At 55.1% G+C, this 19,029-nt stretch overlaps 1 protein-coding gene across 6 annotated transcripts; it reads right to left on the bottom strand.

Moving 5' to 3' along the window:
- Window positions 1–340: 340 nt before the first annotated feature.
- PNPLA5 (patatin like phospholipase domain containing 5) lies at window positions 341–14,083 on the bottom strand. Of its 6 annotated transcripts, XR_006336755.1 has the most exons (10): window positions 13,800–14,083; window positions 12,983–13,215; window positions 10,809–10,874; window positions 10,341–10,550; window positions 9,056–9,116; window positions 7,737–7,922; window positions 5,723–5,855; window positions 3,908–4,550; window positions 2,878–2,985; window positions 2,242–2,258 (listed from the first exon to the last, which is right to left on the bottom strand). XR_006336755.1 is itself a non-coding variant. In XM_043882316.1 (9 exons), the coding sequence occupies exons 1-9, from the start codon at window positions 13,990–13,992 to the stop codon at window positions 2,174–2,176; spliced, it is 1,284 nt and encodes a 427-aa protein (XP_043738251.1). In that variant the 5' UTR covers window positions 13,993–14,083; the 3' UTR covers window positions 342–2,173. The 6 variants fall into 6 exon arrangements, 4 of the variants coding, with proteins under 4 accessions (XP_043738253.1, XP_043738251.1, XP_043738252.1 ...); XM_043882316.1 differs by lacking the exon at window positions 3,908–4,550 and having other exon boundaries at window positions 342–2,258; window positions 2,869–2,985; XM_043882317.1 differs by lacking the exon at window positions 3,908–4,550 and having other exon boundaries at window positions 345–2,258.
- Between the last annotated feature and the right edge of the window lie 4,946 nt (window positions 14,084–19,029).

Below are 19,029 nucleotides of genomic sequence, written 5' to 3'. Positions count from 1 at the left end.
CACGTGGGCACTTCCAGCCCTACCGCTTACCCCAACACACAGATCGACTCTGTGCCTTGGTTTCCTCACCCATAACGTGGGGCAGAATAACCTTCACCTCCCAGAGTTGCTGTGAGAATTAAGTGAGATGACTGGCTTTGAAAACTGTAAGTGGTGGGCGCTCATGAAGGTCAGACTCCCTTTTACCTTCATAGAAATAGCAATAGAGGAACGTGAGCTTCCTGAGGCAGGGATGTGCCTCAGGCTCAGTTCACACTCAGCAGACAGTTGGCGCTCAGAAAGCCAGGACTGGGAGCTGGAGAGCCACTCCCTTTTCTGCCCCACCCTCATCCCCAGACCCTCCTGGATTCTACTCACTGTTCAGTCACCTTTTGCTTCTCTGCTTTGACCGCCCGGCCGCCACGCCCCCCGCCACCACCGCCAATGACTGCCCAATCCAAACAGTGCCCTTCACGCCCCAACCTCTGCCTACCCCACAATTGCCTTGCTGGCCACAGTGCACCCCATCACCCCCCTCTTCACTCTCAACTCCAGGCCTTTGCAAGTGCTGGTCCCTCTTTGCACGTGCTGTTCCCCCTGCTCGCAAACTCTCCGCTGGCTCTCACCTCTCATCTCAGACCTCACGTCCGGTACCACCTCCTCAGAGAGGCCCTCCAAGACCACCTGATCCCAGGTTGCTCCCCACCCCTGATAAACTACCCCACCCCCCATCAGTCTCACCCTCATGTCTCCTCACAGAACTGCCATCCCTGGAGATGATCTTATTTTCACCTTTTCCTATTTCCTGTTTAGCATCTGTTCTCGTACCCCCACTAGAATATAACTTTTGTTCACAGCTGTGTCCCCAGAGCCTATAACTCGTTAAGTCAGATGAATGAATGAATATGTCTTTTGTTCACACATTTATTCCTTTGTTTCTTTTTCTCTCACACCTGCCTCCATGTCTCCACCCTTCCCAGTCCTCCTGGGGCTGAGTGTCTCTTAAGGGCCTGGCCAGGGCTCAGTGTGGGCTCTGCTTTCAGGATGGGAAGAGGAGCGACTGCTGAGAGAGGCTGGAGGAGGTCTGGTGTCCCAGCAACTTCTGCGCCCGAGAGAGGGAGAGGCCAGGCTGGAGGCTCTGCTCATCAAAAATCTTTTTAAGGAACACACTGGGGAGACCTGTGGTGGTGGCAGCCAGGGGCCTTTGGGAACCCCAACAGAAGCACACGTAGCTGAGATTCTGAGATTTTAATCCCTCTCTCTCCTCCCACCCTCCCATCTCCTTCGGGGGGTTCCCTGGGGAAGAGACCCAAAGGAAGTCAGAGGTCAAGGTTTCTAGAGTGATGCAGAGCATGGGGATTACCCCCCGAGGGCTAGTGCAGGACAGAGAAAGTCAGAAAGGATCAGAGAGGCAGCACTCCTCACCCTGACACTTCCATTTGTTCCCTGATCAGTGCAAGTGAAAGTATCAGTCACTCCGGGGTGTCTGACTCTGTGTTACCCCATGTAGCCTGCCAGGCTCCTCTGTCCATGGAATTCTCCTGGCAAAGATCCTGGAGTAGGTTGCCATTTCCTTCTCCAGGGGATCTTCTTGACCCAGGGATCGAACCTAGGTCTCTTGCATTGCAGGCAGATTCTTTACCGTTTGAGCCTCCAGGGAAGCCAGGGATCTGATATGAGCCTGTAGCATTTTTCTCCACCTTCCCTGAAGTACCTTGCACACTGCTCTATGACACACCCAAACCCTTATTCCCCGAGGTGCTGCCCCAAGTCCTCCAAATGGAAATTCTAGAACCAGACATGTGTCTCAGCCCCTGCCTTCCTTTCTCCCTGTGATGAGACAGGATGACCCGGGCACACAGTGACCTGGAGGTGTACTAACAGGCTGCGTCTCACTAAGAAAAGAAGAACCCGAAGCCCCAGGAGCGCGGTGGGGGGAGGGGTGCAGAGAGACTCAGGAGGGCCTCTTCTCACTCCTGGGGGCCACCTGCCCACGTGGCCTGTGACAGAGTCTCTGTCCTCTCCACCCTCCACGTGGCTGACAATTCCAGTGCCCACCCTGGGCTAGGGGTCTGGCTCTGAGCTCCGGGAGATGGGTCAGGACTCAAGGACTGGGGGCAGGTGTGGACACAGAACAAGGGCCACGATGGGAGGCAGGGGAGGCCAGTCACTGGGTTGGGCTGGCACGGTCCCCTCAGGCCTGATGGGTGGGTCTGGGCTCCTTGGCCAGGTCCTTGGGAGGATCGGCTTTAGGCTGGAGGGGGCTGGCGACAAGCAGGCTGTGGAAGAAGCAGAAGCCAGCAAAGGCAAATTTTCAGAGCCTAGGATTGGATGAAGCCCTGGGTTGCTCTTCTCCCAAATTCAGCAATAAACCCTTATCCTGGCCAAGCAGGGGTAGCAGGAAGGTTCCAGGGTAGCCGCTGCCTGGGAACACGGTGCCGACTTCCTTGTTTAGCAAATGGTGCCATGTGGGTGTAAGGGGCGGGGTGGGAGCGGGGAAGGCTGGGGTCTCCAGTGAGGAGGGAGGGCAGGCTGGGGAGACCCCACACCAGGCCCGGGGGACATCTGGAAGGATGGCAGGAGGACTGGTGGGGATCTGGCAGAGCAGAGAGACCCACTCCTGCCCCGTGACCTCAGGCCGTCCCTGGGGATGAAGGGGGCAGGGTGACCCTCCCCAAGACTGATGGATGTGACTGGCCAGCTCCTGCCTCGAGGCCACCATGGGTCTGGCCCACAGCAGGGACCCAGCACGTGTTCCGGGGCTGCACGAATGGGTGGATGGGGACACAGATGATGCGACTGCCCGCCCAGGGTCCGGGGAACCAGCGAGCACCTCCCCTCCCCCAGCGCAGCCACCTGCCCTGCCCTAGGCCCGCCTGCCCGTCTCACCCGACCAACCCAAGGAGCTGGTCCTTCGTCCTGGAATAGACCTCGAGGGCCAAGCTCCTCAGCAAGCCTTGCATCCACCACAAGTCGGCCAGCACATCCGGCAGCCACGCCACCAACCTGGAGAAGAGGCAGCAACAGCGGCCCTGGTCTGTGCCCAGCCGAGTGTGCAGCCTGGCAGAGCCCACCCTCCCCACGGGGCCGGAGCAGAGCTAGGGTCCCCCGCACCCAAGCACCAGGGCTAAAGGAAGGAGGAAGCGGGATACAGAGCTCCAGCCGCATTGACTGCACTGCGGAGCATGTCGGCACCTGCAGAGGCACCAGGGGGCGGGGAATGATCCCCACAGACCATGAACTTGATGGAGACCGCCAGGCCCTCGGGGTCATCGACTCCAAAGGGCACAAGTGGGAAGCCCTGGGGTGGAAAGGCCAGGGCTTTGGGGTCAGGCTGGCTTGCGCTGCAGCCCTGCTGCCCTGTTCATCTGCTGTGTGGTCTCAGCAGGTCAGGGAACCTTTGGGGGCCTCAGTTTCTCTCCAAGCAAGTGAGGACCATCACCGCACGGCCTCCGTGTTTCTGTCCCACCCCCTCCCTGAACAGCCCCTGCCCTCCACCCTTCACACCCCTTCATCCACACTCCTTTAGGCTGCCTGTGGCTTCCTGAACACATCTGACCTCCTGCCCAGCATCCTCCTGGGGCTCCCCACATAGACCACACAGGATCAGCAGAGGGCAGCATCACCCAACTACAGCTGAGAGGACGCCTGGCCAGGCACTTTCTGAGACTCAGACGGCCCACCGGGTGTACTGCGACGAGCCAAACGTGAATTGAACCGTCCCCTCCCTTGTTTCTGGACCTTCTGCCCCTATCATTGTAACCTATATGTTGAGTATGTGTATGCTCAGTCGCTCAACTTTGTCTGTTTGTGACCCCATGGACAGTAGCTTGCCAGGCTCCTCTGTCCATGAGGTTTTCCAGGCAAGAATACTGGAGCAGATTGCCATTTCCTGCTCCAGGAGATCTTCCTGACCCAGGGATCGAACCTGCATCTCCGGCTTTGCAGGCAGATTCTTTATCGTCTGAGCCACCAGGGACGCCCCAAACTTAAAGTTATGTTCTGCCCCATGGTGTTTTTGAGGGTGCTGTTGTTGCTGTTTAGTTGCTAAGTTGTGTCCGATTCTTTTGGGACCCCATGGACTGTATCCTACCAGGCTCCTTTGTCCATGGGACCTTTCAGGCAAGAATACTAGAGTGGGTTGCCATTTCATTCTCCAGGTCTCTTCTGACCCAGGGATCAAACTCGCTTCTCCCTGCATTAGCAGGCAGATTCTTTACGACTGAGTCACCAGAGAAGCCTCAAAACATCACCCTGCTTTGGCCAGTAACCGAACCCGGGCCTCCCATGTGGCAGGCGAGAATTCTACCACTGAGTCACCAGTGCTGTGGTTGAGCATGTAGGTTACAGAGAAGACCCCTGTGGTCTGGGCAGGTGGCTCCATCAATGCTCTTACAATGATCTTCTTTTTGTAACTGAAATGGCTATAACTTGCATTTATCTTTTTTGATTTCAACTTGTGGTTGCAGTCTAAAAGCTCCACATAAGGAAAAGTCCACATCAGCAGAAAGCTGTCTCCCAGCTTTGGGTCACCAGCAGTTCAGACAGCAGGGCTGACCCAGTCATGGACTCTGCATAGAGCAAGACAGAGACACATGACTCGCTGTCACAGACCTTCTTCCGGGGACTGGGGAACTTTTAAAAAAATACAGATCAATACATGACACTTTCCCTGCTAGAATCCTCCTTGGCCTTCCTGTAACCATCAGGATAAAGACCACACCCCTCACCTGGCCACAGACCCCTGTGTGTCTAGCCCCTGCCGGCTTCCTCAGCTCCATCTTGTACACGTTCCAGATTTTGGCTTCAGTCACACTAGCCTCCCTTTCTGCTCCTCAGATGAGCTTTACTCCCTCTGCCTTCTGCCCCAGGACCTTTGCACATGCTGCTCCATCCTTCTTGGCCTAGTGGACTCTTACTCATCCTTCAGGTTATAGCTCCAAAGTTATCTACTCTAAGCAGCCTTTCCTGATCACATAGCCTGTCTTGTGAGTTGCCCCAGTTCCCAGCCACTGTACACCTCTCCTAGGAATCCATAGCCACTGTTGATCTCTCTAGGTATCCATAGGCACAGCTGGATCACACAGATAAATATGTGACGATCGGTGGGCTGTGATCCCCAAAAGGTCAGGGCTGGGGCTCGGTCAGTCCTGCCTCCTGGCCCCCAGTCAAGGCTTGACCCTTGATGGGCCCTCAATAACTGTTGGTGGAATGAATGAACAAACAACAGGGATTGATCCATTAACCAGCAAAGTTAGACAGTTAGTGAGGGCCTAGTCTGCTAGTCTGCTCTAGAGAGGCTTCATTTTACAAAAGAGGAATCTGGGGCCCAGAGAGGTCAAGATACCTGGCCTGGGCCACACAGTTAATCTGAGGCAGACCACCCCCTAGAGCTACCCTCAGAAAGAACTCATTCCCTCTGAGGCTCTGACAGGTGGAGCAATGGACCAAAGATCCTAGAGATGGGAGGGTCCAGGCTGACCACGAGACCCTGTTTCCAGTGGACTAAAGTCACAGCTGTTACCCAACCACCCCATCAGTCCCGTCTCCCAGAGGAGACCAAGACTCCTCAGGGCCTGCAGCCAGCGTCAGGCGGTGTGGGGACACCAGCCCTGCTCTGCTCCCCGCCCCAGTGTGCCAGCTGCCCTTCCTGCCACAGGCACCTGTCTCAACAGGTCAGACCCTTCCCAGGACCCCTGGCCATACCTCACCTTCTGCTCCGGAAATAGACGTACTCAAACACCTTCTGCTCCGGAAATAGACGTACTCAAAGGGCAGCGTGCAAGGCAGCAGCAGGTACGTCAGCGCCTGCCCGGGCCCCGAGCGGCAGAAAGAGGCCCAGGCACCGGGGTCCCGCATGCAGGCTTTCTTCAGTGCTATGAGAGAGGCCATGGTTTCCCCCCCACCCCTCCAGCCGCCCCCTCAAGGTCACCCTTAGGGAAGAGAGCCCGAGCCCCTCTCCACCTCCCACGGCCCACAGAGGACACCCCCACTCCCAGCCAGTCTGCAGGGGAAGCAGCTGCTTTGATGGAGCCCCGCCCAGGCTCCCTCATTAGTCCTGAAATGGCAGAGTGTGCCCCTTTCACAGATGAGTGGACTGAGGCTCAGAGCGGAGCAGTGACTCAGCCAAGCCCATTGCCAGGAAGTGGTGGGGCCAGGATGGAACGTGTCAGGCTCCCTGCATTCCTTCCACCTCTCCTGTCCCTCTGGAAAGTCTGCTGCAGCCCCTGGGGGGACAAGTGCCCACCATACCTCCTTCCCATAACATCGGCGCTATTGATGACAGCAGCTGTGACCACACGACCACTTCCTAAGCCCCCAGCCCCTTAACTGATCAGAGTGCAAGGGCCCAGCATCCTGGCTGGGAGACAGCCAGAACCCAAATCCTGACCTCCAGACTATGGCTTGGCCATGCACACACCACCAGCCTCAACTCCAGGTTCCTGAAAAACACAGTCCCAAGACCTGGCTCCCTGTAACCTGCCGTGTGGCCCAGGATGGGTCCCTTCCTGTCCCCGAACCAGGGCATCGCCTCTGAAAAATGGGATACGGGTGGGATCTCCATCAGTAGAGGCGGCCAGGATTAGGAGATACTGTAAAGGCCTTCAGAGGCGCTCTCTGGTGCCCCCTTGTGGCGGCAGGGCCACCGCCGGGGTTCCAGAGCCCCAGGCTTGGACCTCAGGGGCTCAGCCCAGATGCAGACCTGCGTCTTTGTGCCCTCTGTGGTCTTCCAGGCAGAAAGAGGGGCTCGCCTCATTTCCTCACCCACCCCCTTGCCCCTGCTCTGGCCTTGACCACCATCACCTCTCCTCCCAGCTTCCCATCTCTTCAGCCTGTCTCCTCTCAGCTAGGTGCAGTCAACACTGGGACCCAGAGTTCAGAGCAGCCGTGAACTCTGAAAGTGAGGGGTCGCCCCCACCCCAGCAGCTCCCAGTCTCCTCCTGCAGCATTTGAGGCCATCTGCCCCACCCTCCAATCCTCCCCAAGCTGATCGCTGCTAACCCACCTCTCCCTCAGCTGCAGGGGCCCCCGCCCCTCCCCACCAACCCCAGGACATTTGCACAGGCCACGCCCACCGCCTGGATGCTCATCTGGCCCCTCTTTTGCTTGGCCAGCTCCTCCATTCACACCTCACTGAGATGCTGCTCAGACTCCCACTCCCGTGGCCACGACATGTGCCTGTCCTTTCCTGTTGGGGCCTTTGTGACATTTAGGTAACTGAGCAGGAGGGCTGACTAATTGCTTTGCCAGCTGGGTGACCTTGGGCAGGTCACTTAAGCTTTCTGTGCTATGGTTTCCTCAACTGTCCAGGGGGGACCATTCAGTACCATCCTCAGAGTATTTGGGGCAGGGGATAAAATGAGTCTGTCTCCACCTGGAAAGCCTGTGTGTGCCTCTCCTTTGCCCCTCGGCACCTTCTGCCCTTCCCTGGGCAGTGGGCAAAGACCTGGCTTTCTCAGGCACAGACTTGGGTTAGAATCCCCCTGTTGTGGGTCCTGAGACCTTGGTGAGCCCCTTCCCTTCTCTGAGCTTCAGTTTCCTCATCAGCGAAATAGGTGATGAAAAACACTCGGGCCCGCTCGGGTTGTGGTGAGGAGTGAAGGGGGCAAGGTGGAAGAGGCCCTGGGCATCATGCCTGGCACGCCTGAGTCCTCTTGCAGACCACGAGCACCTTCAAGGCGGGGTCCCCGGCCCCGGGCCCCCCCACGTGCAGGGCACCTGGAAGGTGAGCCCAGATGGGACGGGAGGGGCAGTACCAGCCTCCAGCTCCGGGGAGAGCTGCTCAAAGTCGGGCACGTCCTTGACCAGCACGTTGGGCACCGCCCAGTTGAGCGACAGGCCCGCCTCCTGGCCTCCGTCGTGGGCAGCGCCTGGGGCCCCATCAGCTGGGGCTGGGGGCTCCTTAGACACCAAGCTCCACAGTACTGGCTCCTTGGTGAGTCCTGGGTGGGGGGAGAGGGGGGACGCCACAGCTGGAGCCTCCCGGTGACACTGACCTCCCCAGCGCCCCATGCGGCCCTCCCTACCCGCGCCCCTCGGCACCCAAAGCCAGCTCTGGGGACCCGCTGGCTGCAGGATGGGCGGGCCCTCAGCGGGTCCTGAATGACTTTGTCCTGCGCTCCCTGGCCCCACACTGTCTGCCGTCTGATTCCTGTGTGCTTTCTAGGGGTTCACAGGCCCCAGGCCCAGAAGACCCAGCCTAAGACTCGGATCCTGGGGTCACCACCACCAGCTCCGTGATCTAACAGCTCCGCACGTGGCTTCCCTCCCTAGAAAATGGGGGGGAAACTTAGGACCTGCTGTGTATGGTTGTTCAGATGCAATGAATACACAAGGCTCGAGCCCAGGTCGGAGCTTTCTATGTCTGAACATGTTATGTGCTCAGTGAGTGCTTCCTGCTGCCGAGGGTTTGGGGCCATAGAGTGGGGGTCAAGGGTCATGGGCTCTGGAGCCAGACGGCCTGAGTTCAAGTCTCAGCTCTACCATGTTGAAGAGCACGGCCCTGTGGGATGACAGCCAAGCTCTCCAGCTAAGAAGACCTCTCTGACCGGCCCAGTGCTCCGTCTCACACACACACACACACACACACACCCCTATGGCCCCACTGAGGTATGCACCCTCGAAGTGCCAAGTTCTGTGCCTTTGCTCTTGCCCTTCTTCTCCCTGCCTAGAGTGCCCTCTTCCTTCCCATTGTCAATATTTCTGTAGCCTTCATGACTAATTAAAACCCAGCATATCAGTCACCACCTCCAAGAAGTCCTCGTTGCCCACCCCACCCACCAGACTGGGTCAGGTGCCCCCGCTGGGCTCCCGTGACCCTGAGCATCCCTCCATCATCCTGGGGGATGTCTCTCTCTTGATCTGTCCCCCTTGCACCAGGCAGCAGGCAGCTGGAGACTACGAGACATATGCGATTCCTCCCTGGGTCCCCAGCATCCGGCACAGAGCAGACGCTGAGGAAGAGAATGAATGAGCCAAGGTCCCTGAGAACTCAAATAGCTGAGAGGTGGGATCTACCTGGCACTCACATGGGGGGGGGGGCGATGCCCAGCTCCTGTGGGGGGCTGCCACCTACCGCGTCTCTCCAGGAACCTCAGGGCATCCAAGTAGCCTTGTCTGCAGCTGTCGGCCGTTACCTGCCAACACACGGGTGAGGCTGGGGTGCAACAGGCCTGTGCCGCCCCTCGAGCCAGTAGCCACAGGCCAGAGACTCATCTTCAACTGGATCCCAGGGCAGCCTGGGCTTCCCGAGACCCCCTCTCAGCAGGGCTCGAGGACCCCGAGTGTCCCTGGCCAGCACTGAATGGGGAGAGTCCCAGGGCCTCAGGGGGGAGGCACCTTCTCCAGCAACTCCCTCCGACAGCTTCATTCACCTTCCCACTCTGAGACACCCTGGGGGCTGGGTGCTTTTGCTCCAGACTCTCCTTTTCTGGCCTCAGTTTCCCCCTCTGGAAAATGGGATCACAAGGCCTGGCCAGGAATGTCTGAGCCCTACAGATCAATACATGGCAGTGCCCTTTGCCCTTGGGTGTTCATGGCCAGGACCACCCTCAGATGGCCAAGGCTCTCAATCAGAGCCCTACCAGAAGCAGAGTCACCTGCAGGCCTCGCCTTCCTCAGCTGTAAAATCGGGCTGAGATTTTCTGTCCACTCCATGGGTGTAGGGAGGATCAGCTTAAATGAACAGGACTTTGTTTCATGAATTACAAAATACTACACAACCATAAAAGAAGTGGAGGACTAGGGGAGGGCCAGAGTGTGACTGGCATGAAGGAGCTTGTTAGGATGACAAACGGTTATCAAATCACCCACGTCCCAGAAATTCCCAAAGAGCAAAAAGCAGGAAACGGGGGTCTATTGTCCACCTTTTTCTGTGCTTGTACCTTGCTGCCTTACAGAGGGTCAGTCTGGCCACAGTCTAGGGCAGCCATTAAGACTGATCATGGGTTCGGGCTAGCTGAGGATCTGAAGTCTGGCTTTGCTGTTTCCAGGCTGTGTGACTTTGAAGAAGTTGCTTACCCTCTCTGAGCCTCAGTGTCCTTCCCTGAGGAATGGAGATGGCCGCAGTACCTTGTCACCGAGCCTAACCCTGAATAGCACCCGCAGAGGCCTGGCTTAAACCCCATTTCAGCAGAGGTGGCCTTGGGGTGCTGCCCTGATGTGAAGCATGAGTCAGGACACATCGGGAGCCCAGGCTGTGTTTAAGGGCTTGACCATGAGGCTCAGGACACACACCCTAACTGCCCCGAGCTTGTGGGGAGGGCTCCCGGGCACAGAGTCTGACTCACGGGGCACTAGCTCACGGCCAAGCCTCTAACACCTTCAAGGCTGGTAACGGGGAGTAGGGGGGCCAGACCTACCTCGGGGCTGCAGGGGATGAGGGAGGTGATGCCCAGGAAGAAGTTCTCGGTGGAGATCTGGAAGCTGGCGTTGAAGGCATTCAGCTCGTGTATGCTAGCCGAGCAGCTCTGGGGACAGATGTCCACCGTCCCGTGGAAGGGCGACACGGTGATGGCGGAGGGCGAGTCCGCGAAGGGCAGGTTGTTGCTTAGAGCGCCGTCAATGTAGCGCTGCAATTCAGGGGGCCTGGCTGCCCTGGGGGTGCTCTCCACCCACACGGCCACGAAGCCACCCCCGGAAGCTGGCTGCAGCAGGTCACCTCCAGCTGCCCCGAACCACTAGGCCAGCCCCTAACCTGGGCTGCTCTGAGCACCCCTGGGACCAGGGTGTGGGGGCAGCTGACACACCCAATAAGTGCTCCAGGAGCCTTGGTTCCTCCACCCACACACCCCTCGGTAGGGCTGGGGCAGCCCCCGAAGTGCACTCACCTTCCCTCTGAACGTGGGAGGAATCGTCCCACAGTAGAAAGGGAAGTACACGGAGCAGACCAAGGCCTGGGGAGATAAGCCAGTGATAACACAATCGCTTATGTTCCCAGAGTTTAGGACCCGCTCTGGGCGTGCAGACTAACCCAGAACAGCCCACACTGGAGTCAGGAGAGCCGTGTCCAGGGAGGGGAGGTATCACCTCGTCCCAGCCTAGTTCTCAGAGTTAAGAAGGGATTTGTGGGTTTGGTGCTTAGGGCTCAGCGCTTCCACTGCAGGGGCAAGGGTTCAATCCCTGGTCAGGGAACTAAAATCCTGCAGGCTGTGGAGTGCAGCCAAAAAACAGAAACGTAGGAGGCGATTTGAACAGGAGTCCATCGTGACACCTGCCCTCCTCTTCCTGCTAGGTCCCTTGCTGACTCAGGACTGTTGCTGGGACTTTTCCCTCAAGGATAGACAGACACCAAGTGTCATTACTCCTTTATCCAACTGCCAGGAATTCTCCACCGAGAATCTAGGTATGTCTCCTAAAGTGTGTTCCCTGGACCAGGGGTCATCCTACCAGGGGCATCTCTGACAAGAATCCCTGATTCTCTCCCCATTTGGAAAACACTGTCTACCCCTCCCAGTAGAGGCTCTGACAAGTCCTGCAGTGAAAACAGAGACCCTGATACGAGTGACGTTTGGGGGCTGGAGAAGTCTCCGTTGGCGGGAGGGCGGCTGTCCTGTGCATTGCAGGATGTTTAACAACATCCCCAGCTTGTACCCTGTAGCTGTCAGTAATTTGTGCTCGCAAGCGCGCGTACACACACACACACACACACAAACTCACATAGAGCTGTCACAGCCAAAAATGTCTCCAATGTTGCTAAATGTCTCCAGGTGGGAAAATCACCCTTAGTTGAAAGCCGCTGACCTAGGGCCTACCAGACTCATCGAGCATAGAACCTGTCTCTTGGGACTCGACTTCTGGAAACATCCCTCCAGCACTTTCTGGGAGATGCAGAACCCATCCCACCTCTGACAGGGTAGAGGTGCAGCTGAGAGCTTTGTTCCCATGGATTCGTCATCAGAGCACCAGCGGCTAGCGTTTACTGAGCACCTGCTGAGTGCCAGGCCCTGCGCTATGTGCCATCCAGACCCGGATCTAGGACACTCATACTATGTGCCATCCAGGCTCGGATCTGGGACACTCATTGGAGTCCCAGGAGCCCATGGACTTGAACTCGCAGCAAAGGACTGGCGCCTCTCTTGCACACACTGGGCTTCCCGCCTGCCGATGCGGGAGACACGGAGACGCAGGTTTGACCTCTGGGTCAGGAAGATCCCGTCGAGGAGGGCATGGCAACCCACCCCAGTATTCCCTCCTGGAGAATCCCATGGACAGAGGAGCCTGGTAAGCTACAGTCCATCGGGTCGCAAAGAACTGGACACGATTGGAGTGACTTATCACAGCACTGCATACACCGGTCAGCACCCAGAGATGGTCCCCGTGTGGGGCGATGGGGCACCATGGTGAAGAGGATTCTGTTGCAGGGACCCGGGTGGCAAGGCTGAGCAGAGCTGTGCCCGACACTTCTCTGAGCTCCCCAGGGACCCTGACCCTCCTTGATTCAGGGGCTCCCTGTTGTATCCCCCGATTTTATTCCAACACTGGATTGTTTCTTATTTCCTTACATGAGCTTGTGGCCATTATCTGTACCCTCACAGGTTTGAATAGGAGCCCCCAGAAGACAACGATTTTTGTCTGTGTCATTCTGCTGTCCCCACTTGGGGTGGTGACTGGCACATAATAGAGAATCGATGCTTCCCTGCTGCGTCAAAAAGCACCTTGGGGACCAGGTTGGGGTGGACAGGCACCCCCCCTCCAGGAAGAGCAGACCCAGGGGTCCCCGACTGAAGAAGCCTGAGTTGACCCCTCTACCCCAGACATACCCTCCGTGTACAGCTGAGAGGCCTCCGAACAGCAGGCTTGGGAGCCATACTCACGTGGCCGCCCCCTGTGCAACTCAACTCCCTCACTAGTAAACAAAATGAGGTCTATCTCCTGCTTGATCCGCGCCCCCTTCCCAGGGCCCCACAGCAGAGTCTGCCCTGGAAGGCGCCTGCAGGCCACTGGGGTAGGAGATGGCACTCACGCACCTGCTGCCAGGCCCTGCGTCCTGCCCCCTGCTCACCTCGATGACCTCATCGCGGGTGGCGAAGTCGGTGACAATGACGTTCTCGCCGTCGGGCCAGTGGGTCAGCGAGATGCCCAGCCGCTGGGAGGCCAGGATGTGAACGTCGGCGGGCATCCAGTCTTGCAGGTCCTGCCTGATGGTCTCGATGGGCGTGAAGGCAGGGTGGAAGACGCCTAGGCTCAGCTGCTCCACTTGCTTGACCACGGCCATAAGGCGGGAGCAGCACAAGTCTGCAGGGTGGCGGAGGGAGGGGGTCCTCAGCCCCTGACCTCCCTCCCGGGTGCCATGGGAATGAATGGTCTCCCCCCTCCACTCCAGCTCAGAATTTGTGTCCAGTGCTGCTTCCAAACGCTCTGTGCAGGGGGCTTCCCTGGTGGTCCAGTGGCTAAGACTCTGGGCTCCCAAAGCAAGGGGCCTGGGTTCCATCCCTGGTCAGGGATCCCCAGATCCCACATGCTGCAACTAAAAGATCCTGCATGCCACAACTAAGGGACCAGGCACAGCCAAATAAATAAATATTAAAATAAATAAATAAGTGCTCTGTGCAGTCTCTTGACCTTGGGAACAGTCTTCCAGGCTCTAAACCTCAGATCTATCCTCTGGAAAATGGGGATGCCGGTGGTCCCACGTCCTTGGGGTTCTCATAAGGATTAAGTGGGAAGGGGCTGGCTGTAGGGAGCGCAGGGCACCGCGCCAGGCTCCCTGAGACACCCCTCTCCGAGCCCACCCTCGCGGGTTGGAATCAGCGTCGACTCGGGCAGGCAAGCCGATGCTTCCTGCGCTCCTGGTCCACGCAGTCAGTCGCCGGACTCACCGACAGACAAGCCGCTGACGACGCTGACGGCTACGAGCGCCCCAGAGGAGGAGCCATAGAAGCGGCTGGCGCCGCGGAGGAGGCGCGGGGCGCGCTGCCTCAGGCAGTGGACCACCCCCACGTGGTAGAGGCCCAGGAAACCTGCGCCCGCGAAGGACAGGCTCCAGCTGCCCTCCTTCTCCAAGCAGCTCATGGCGACGGGGCCGGACCCAGGGATGCGGCCGGAACAGGGTCGGAAGCGGGTGATCGCTGGCGGACGGGGCAGAGAGGGGTGCTCCGCAGGAAGCTTCACCGGTTGAGTGCAAAGTAGGACTTGTGGCCAAGAGGTGAAGCTCAGGCGGGAGCCCAAGCCCCGCCCCCTGGCTGCATCACCCGCCCCACCAGCCAATGAGATCCCTCGAGCCGAGACCCCGCCCCCATCCCCCTCCCCGGGTGCGCACCAGGTGTGCCCTGGAAGCGTCAGCACGGTGTGAGCACCTTAACGCACCCACACACACACGCCCTTGGTCCGGAGCACAGTCCCAGATTTCTGGGTGATGGGGCCTCAGGTGAGCGGGACCAGCTCTTCTGCCATGTCTCTGGCAGTCGTGAAGGGAGGGCTGTTCTGGCCCCCATTTCACAGATGGGGAAACTGAGAGTGCAAGGGAACCTGGTAGCCAGGAAGTGGGGGAGCTGGACACACAATATCCATCGGGTCTTGGGGGTCAAGTCAGACTTAATTCTGCAGCTGTGTTGAATCAGGGACCTGGGAGAGCCCTTGGAGGGGGAGTCAGGGTTCTAAACTCAGCCCCCCCAACCTGTGCTTGGGACTTTGCTCAAGTTTCTCACTCTATCTGGGCTGCAGTTTTCCAGTATAATGTGAGGGCTTGGATGAGGACCTACAGAGCTCTTTCTGCTCTGATTGCTGTTCCCTCAAACACAGACCTGTTAATGGACGTTGCGGTTGCTTCCATTTCTTGGTTGTTGTAAATAGTGCTGCTATGAACATTGGCGTGTATGGGAGAAAGAGAATTCCAGAAAAACATCTACTTCTGCTTCATCGAGTATGCTAAAGCCTTTGACTGTGTGGATCACAACAAACTGTGGAAAATTCTTAAAGAGATGGGAGTATCCAACCAACTTACCTGCCTCCTGAGAAATCTGTATGCAGGTCAAGAAGCAACAGTTAGAACCAGACAAGGAACAAACTAGTTCAAAATTGGGAAAGGAGTACATTGAGTCTGTACCTCAACACCTTGCTTATTTAACTTGCATACAGAGTACAAGTTATGCTCATACAAAATTCCAGACTGGATGAATAACAGGGTGGAATCAAGATTGCCAAGAGAAACATCAACAACCTCAAATATGCAGATGTCATCACCCTTATGGCAGAAATCAAAGAAGAACTAAAGAGCCTCTTGATGAAAGTGAAAGAGGAGAGTGAAAAAGCTGGCTTAAAACTCAACATTCAAAAAACTAAGATCATGGCATCCAGTCCCATCAATTCATGGCAAAGAGAAAGGGGAAATGTGGAAACAGTGACAGATTTTATTTTGGGGGGGCTCCAAAATCACTGTAGAAGGTGACTGCAGCCGTGAAATTAAAAGACTCTTGTTCCTTGGAAGGAAAGCTATGACAAACCTAGACTATGTACTGAATAGAAGAGACATCACTTTGCCAACAAACATCCGTAGAGTCAAAGCTGTGGTTTTTCCAGTAGTCATGTACAAATGTGAGAGCTGGACCATAAAGAAAGCTGAGTGTTGAAGAGTTGATGTTTTTGAATTGTGGTGCTGGAGAAGACTCTTGAGTGTCCCTTGGACTGCAAGAAGATGAAACTAGTCAATCCTAAAAGAAATCAATCCTTAATATTCATTGGAAGGCCTGATACTGAACTTGAAGCTCCAATACTTTGGTCACCTGATGCAAAGAGCTGACTCATTAGAAAAGACCCTGATGCTGGGAAAGATTGAAGGCAGGAGGAGAAGGGGATGACAGAAGATGAGATGGTTGGATGGCATCACCAACTCGATAGACATGAGTTTGAGCAAATTTGGGAGATAGTGGAGGACAGGGGAGCCTGGTGTTCTGCAGTCCATGGGGGTCACAAAGAGTCAGACCCAACTTAGTGACTGAATAACAACAACAACAAAATACTTTTCTGCTGTGTATTTTTAAAATAAGGCATTGGTGGCGCCTTTTTGCCAGAGCAGGAGTGGAGTGGAGGGGCTGTTGTTGCTGACCCTTCCCTCTTCCTCACCATCCAGTTATCGGGTTGATTAGGCCATCGGTCCTCAAGCCGAGACCTGTCTCTTATTTAGTTCTGGAGAGTGCCTGGCTGGCACGAGTGATGTAGAGGAGAACAACTTTGAGGCAGAGAGACGATCTCGAAGTAGGTCAGGTGCATCAGGATACCGGCGTCAAAGGAGCCGACGTCACTCTCCAGTCTCTAACCAGAGGAGACATGCAGGCAGCCGGGTGAACCCCTCAGCCTGTACACTCAATGGTACGACCACTGAGTGGCGTCAGTGTGGTTTATGACCCGCGAACTGGATGATCCCGAGGGTATGCTTTTGTTTATTTCGAGAGAGTAGATGACTCAAAGGGCAAATGGGCCGGAACTGGGTGGTAGGAGAGTTTGTGTGGATTGTTCTATCACCCAGGGGGCCCAGGTGTAGACACTGGCAGACCGCCCTGTGGCGGTGGCGGGAGTGTGGAGGCGGAGGATGAGGCAGAACCGAGTCTCTTACTCTGACAGAGGGTACGATCGTGGGTACGACAGATATGAAGACTGTGATCACCGGTACAGAAGATCCCTTCTAACTGTGGTCGATACAGATCATGATCCAGCGCTCCGTCCTACAGCCAAGACGCTACTGATAAACAGAGGGGTCGCAGTTGAGGACATCTTTTTCTCTTTCCTTTTTTTTTTTCAAATTCTGGATTTCCCCAAGCTTCTAATCCTTCCTCCCTTAAAAAATCTTTCATTTATTTAACATCTACACTTTGTCAATTGTATTGCTGTTTTCCACCCGTTTTATTATATTCTTAAAGATGTAATTGTTGTCATTTTGAGTAGCAAACGTCTTGAGTGAGAAAGGAACCCTCAGTGTTACAACTTGTAAATTTTTTTTTTTTTTTTTTTTTTGCTTTTACAGAAAATTAACTCCTGGCAAATCAAATGAGGAAAGAAATGATCTTTTTAAATCTTCTTTTGTGTTAGATTTTGCATTAAACATTGTATTAGAGATTTGCATTGACTACAAACTCCTTTTTTAACTTTCTTTTGGGAAAGTTAGTAACACATAAAGCAGTTCAGTCAAGTCAGGTCTGTCTGGGGTAGCACAGAGCAGTCAACTAGTTGAGTGTAGAAAGATTGAAACTATAGAAGAAAACACTTAGTCATTTCTTTTGAAGAACAGAATTTTTGAACCCTAAAAATTTTGTCGTTTTTTTAGAGATGTAAAACTTGTGGACTCCTGAAAAGCGTTTTGTATTTAAAATACATTTGTTAGAAGTTAAAAAAAATAATGTATTAACTGCCTGGAAGATGGGTTGGAAAGTCAGATATTGCATATATCTTCAGGTGTGACTATAAGGAGTGGATGACAAGAGAAACAGAAATGGGGAGGGGCAGGCAATGAATGAAATAGTAAAATAAAGCAGAGAATGTGCCTCTGAGGACCTAAAAAGAAGGGATGGGACGGTTAGGAGAGGACTGAAGAAACACCCTGCAGGTGTCTGCCTCCTACCTGGCACTGGGTCAAGCCCTTTTCCTAGGTCATCTATTTTATCATCACAACTGCCCAGTGAGATATTACCAGCCCCATTATACAGATGAAGGAGCTGAGGCATAAACCAGGAACCAGGGCAGGGCAGGAAGCAGATGGGAAAGTGTGACTTTCAGGTTGGAGGACTCCAGAGGGGCTGGCTGGAGGGCAAGGGGCTTCAGAATTTACGGAGCAGAAGCTTCTCTATAGGAATCGGGGTAGAGCAGTGCTTCTCAGGGAATCCTGGAAGTCTGAGCCCAGGACATCTTATGCCAGAAAGCAAGCAAGTGTTCAAGAAATGACCGGATGCTGGCTTGTCCACATCCCAATACTCAGAACCTGCGAATATGTTGTCTTACATGTCAAAAGAGTCTTTGCAGATGTGATTAAAGGAAGGATCTTAAATCAGGGAGATTATTCTGGATTATCTGGGTGGATTCATTGTAATCACAAGGGTCCTTAAAAGACAGAAGAGGGTGGCAGAAGAGTCAGAGAGAGATTTAAACATGATGTAGTGCTGACTTTGAAGGTGGAGGAAGGGGTCATGAGCCACAGATTGTGTGGCTCTAAAAGGCAAAGAAACCAATTGTCCTCTAGAACTTCCAAAAGGAACAGAGTCTGCTAACACTTTGATTTTAACCCAGTGAAACCCCTTGTGGACTTCCAAACTTCAACTAAAATATTCCATACCATCTTATGGATAAACCTGAATGGACTTTTTTGCCAACCCGATAATAAAATTGTGCTTTTGTAAGCCACTAAGCCGGAGAAGGCAATGGCAACCCACTCCAGTACTCTTGCCTGGAAAATCCCATGGACAAAGGAGTCTGGTAGGCTGCAGTCCATGGGGTCGCTAAGAGTCGGACACGACTGAGCGACTTCACTTTCATGCATTGGAGAAGGAAACGGCAACCCACTCCAATGTTCTTGCCTGGAGAATCCCAGGGACAGGGGAGCCTGGTGGGCTGCCATCTATGGGGTCGCACAGAGTCGGACACGACTGAAGCGACTTAGCAGCAGCAGCAGCAGCAAGCCACTAAGCTTGTGGTAACATGTTATAGCAGCAATGAGATACTAACACACTTCGCCCCTGTAGCCTTCTGGGTTCAATCCCTGGGTTGGGAAGATCCTCTGGAGAAGGAATAGGCTACCCACTCCAGTGTTGTTGGGCTTCCCTGCTGGCTCAGCTGGTAAAGAATCCGCCCACAATGCAGGAGACCTGGGTTCGATCCCTGGGTTAGGAAGATCCCCTGGAGAAGGGAAAGGCTACCCACTCCAGTATTCTGGCCTGGAGAATTCCATGGACTCCATAGGGACTCAAAGAGTCGGACAGATTAAAGGAGACCCGAGACATCTGAGCAACACACAGCTCTGGATTTGATTCTGGCCTGGAGGGAAAACAGCCCTAAATGACGTTGTGGGGACGATTGGCAAAGTGTACATGTAAGCCATGAATGAAGTCACAGAGCTGCACTGAT

This window comes from Cervus elaphus, chromosome 22 (genome assembly GCF_910594005.1).
Source record: "Cervus elaphus chromosome 22, mCerEla1.1, whole genome shotgun sequence".
NCBI classification, from domain to species: Eukaryota; Metazoa; Chordata; class Mammalia; order Artiodactyla; family Cervidae; genus Cervus; species Cervus elaphus.
Note: the sequence above shows the minus strand (reverse complement) of the source record. Positions and strands in the feature narration are given on the sequence as shown.

What these genes read in the sequence shown, in the direction of transcription:
- PNPLA5 (XM_043882316.1), bottom strand. Translation starts at nt 13,992, where the DNA reads ATGAGCTGCTTGGAGAAGGAGGGCAGCTGGAGCCTGTCCTTCGCGGGC. An exon ending in GAGGTTCCTGGAGAGACGCG is followed by an intron (nt 7,923 to 9,055) that starts GTAGGTGGCAGC and finishes CCCCCCACCCAG; the next exon opens with GACTCACCAAGGAGCCAGTA. An exon ending in CTCCCCGGAGCTGGAGGCTG is followed by an intron (nt 5,856 to 7,736) that starts GTACTGCCCCTC and finishes CCTCTCTCATAG; the next exon opens with CACTGAAGAAAGCCTGCATG.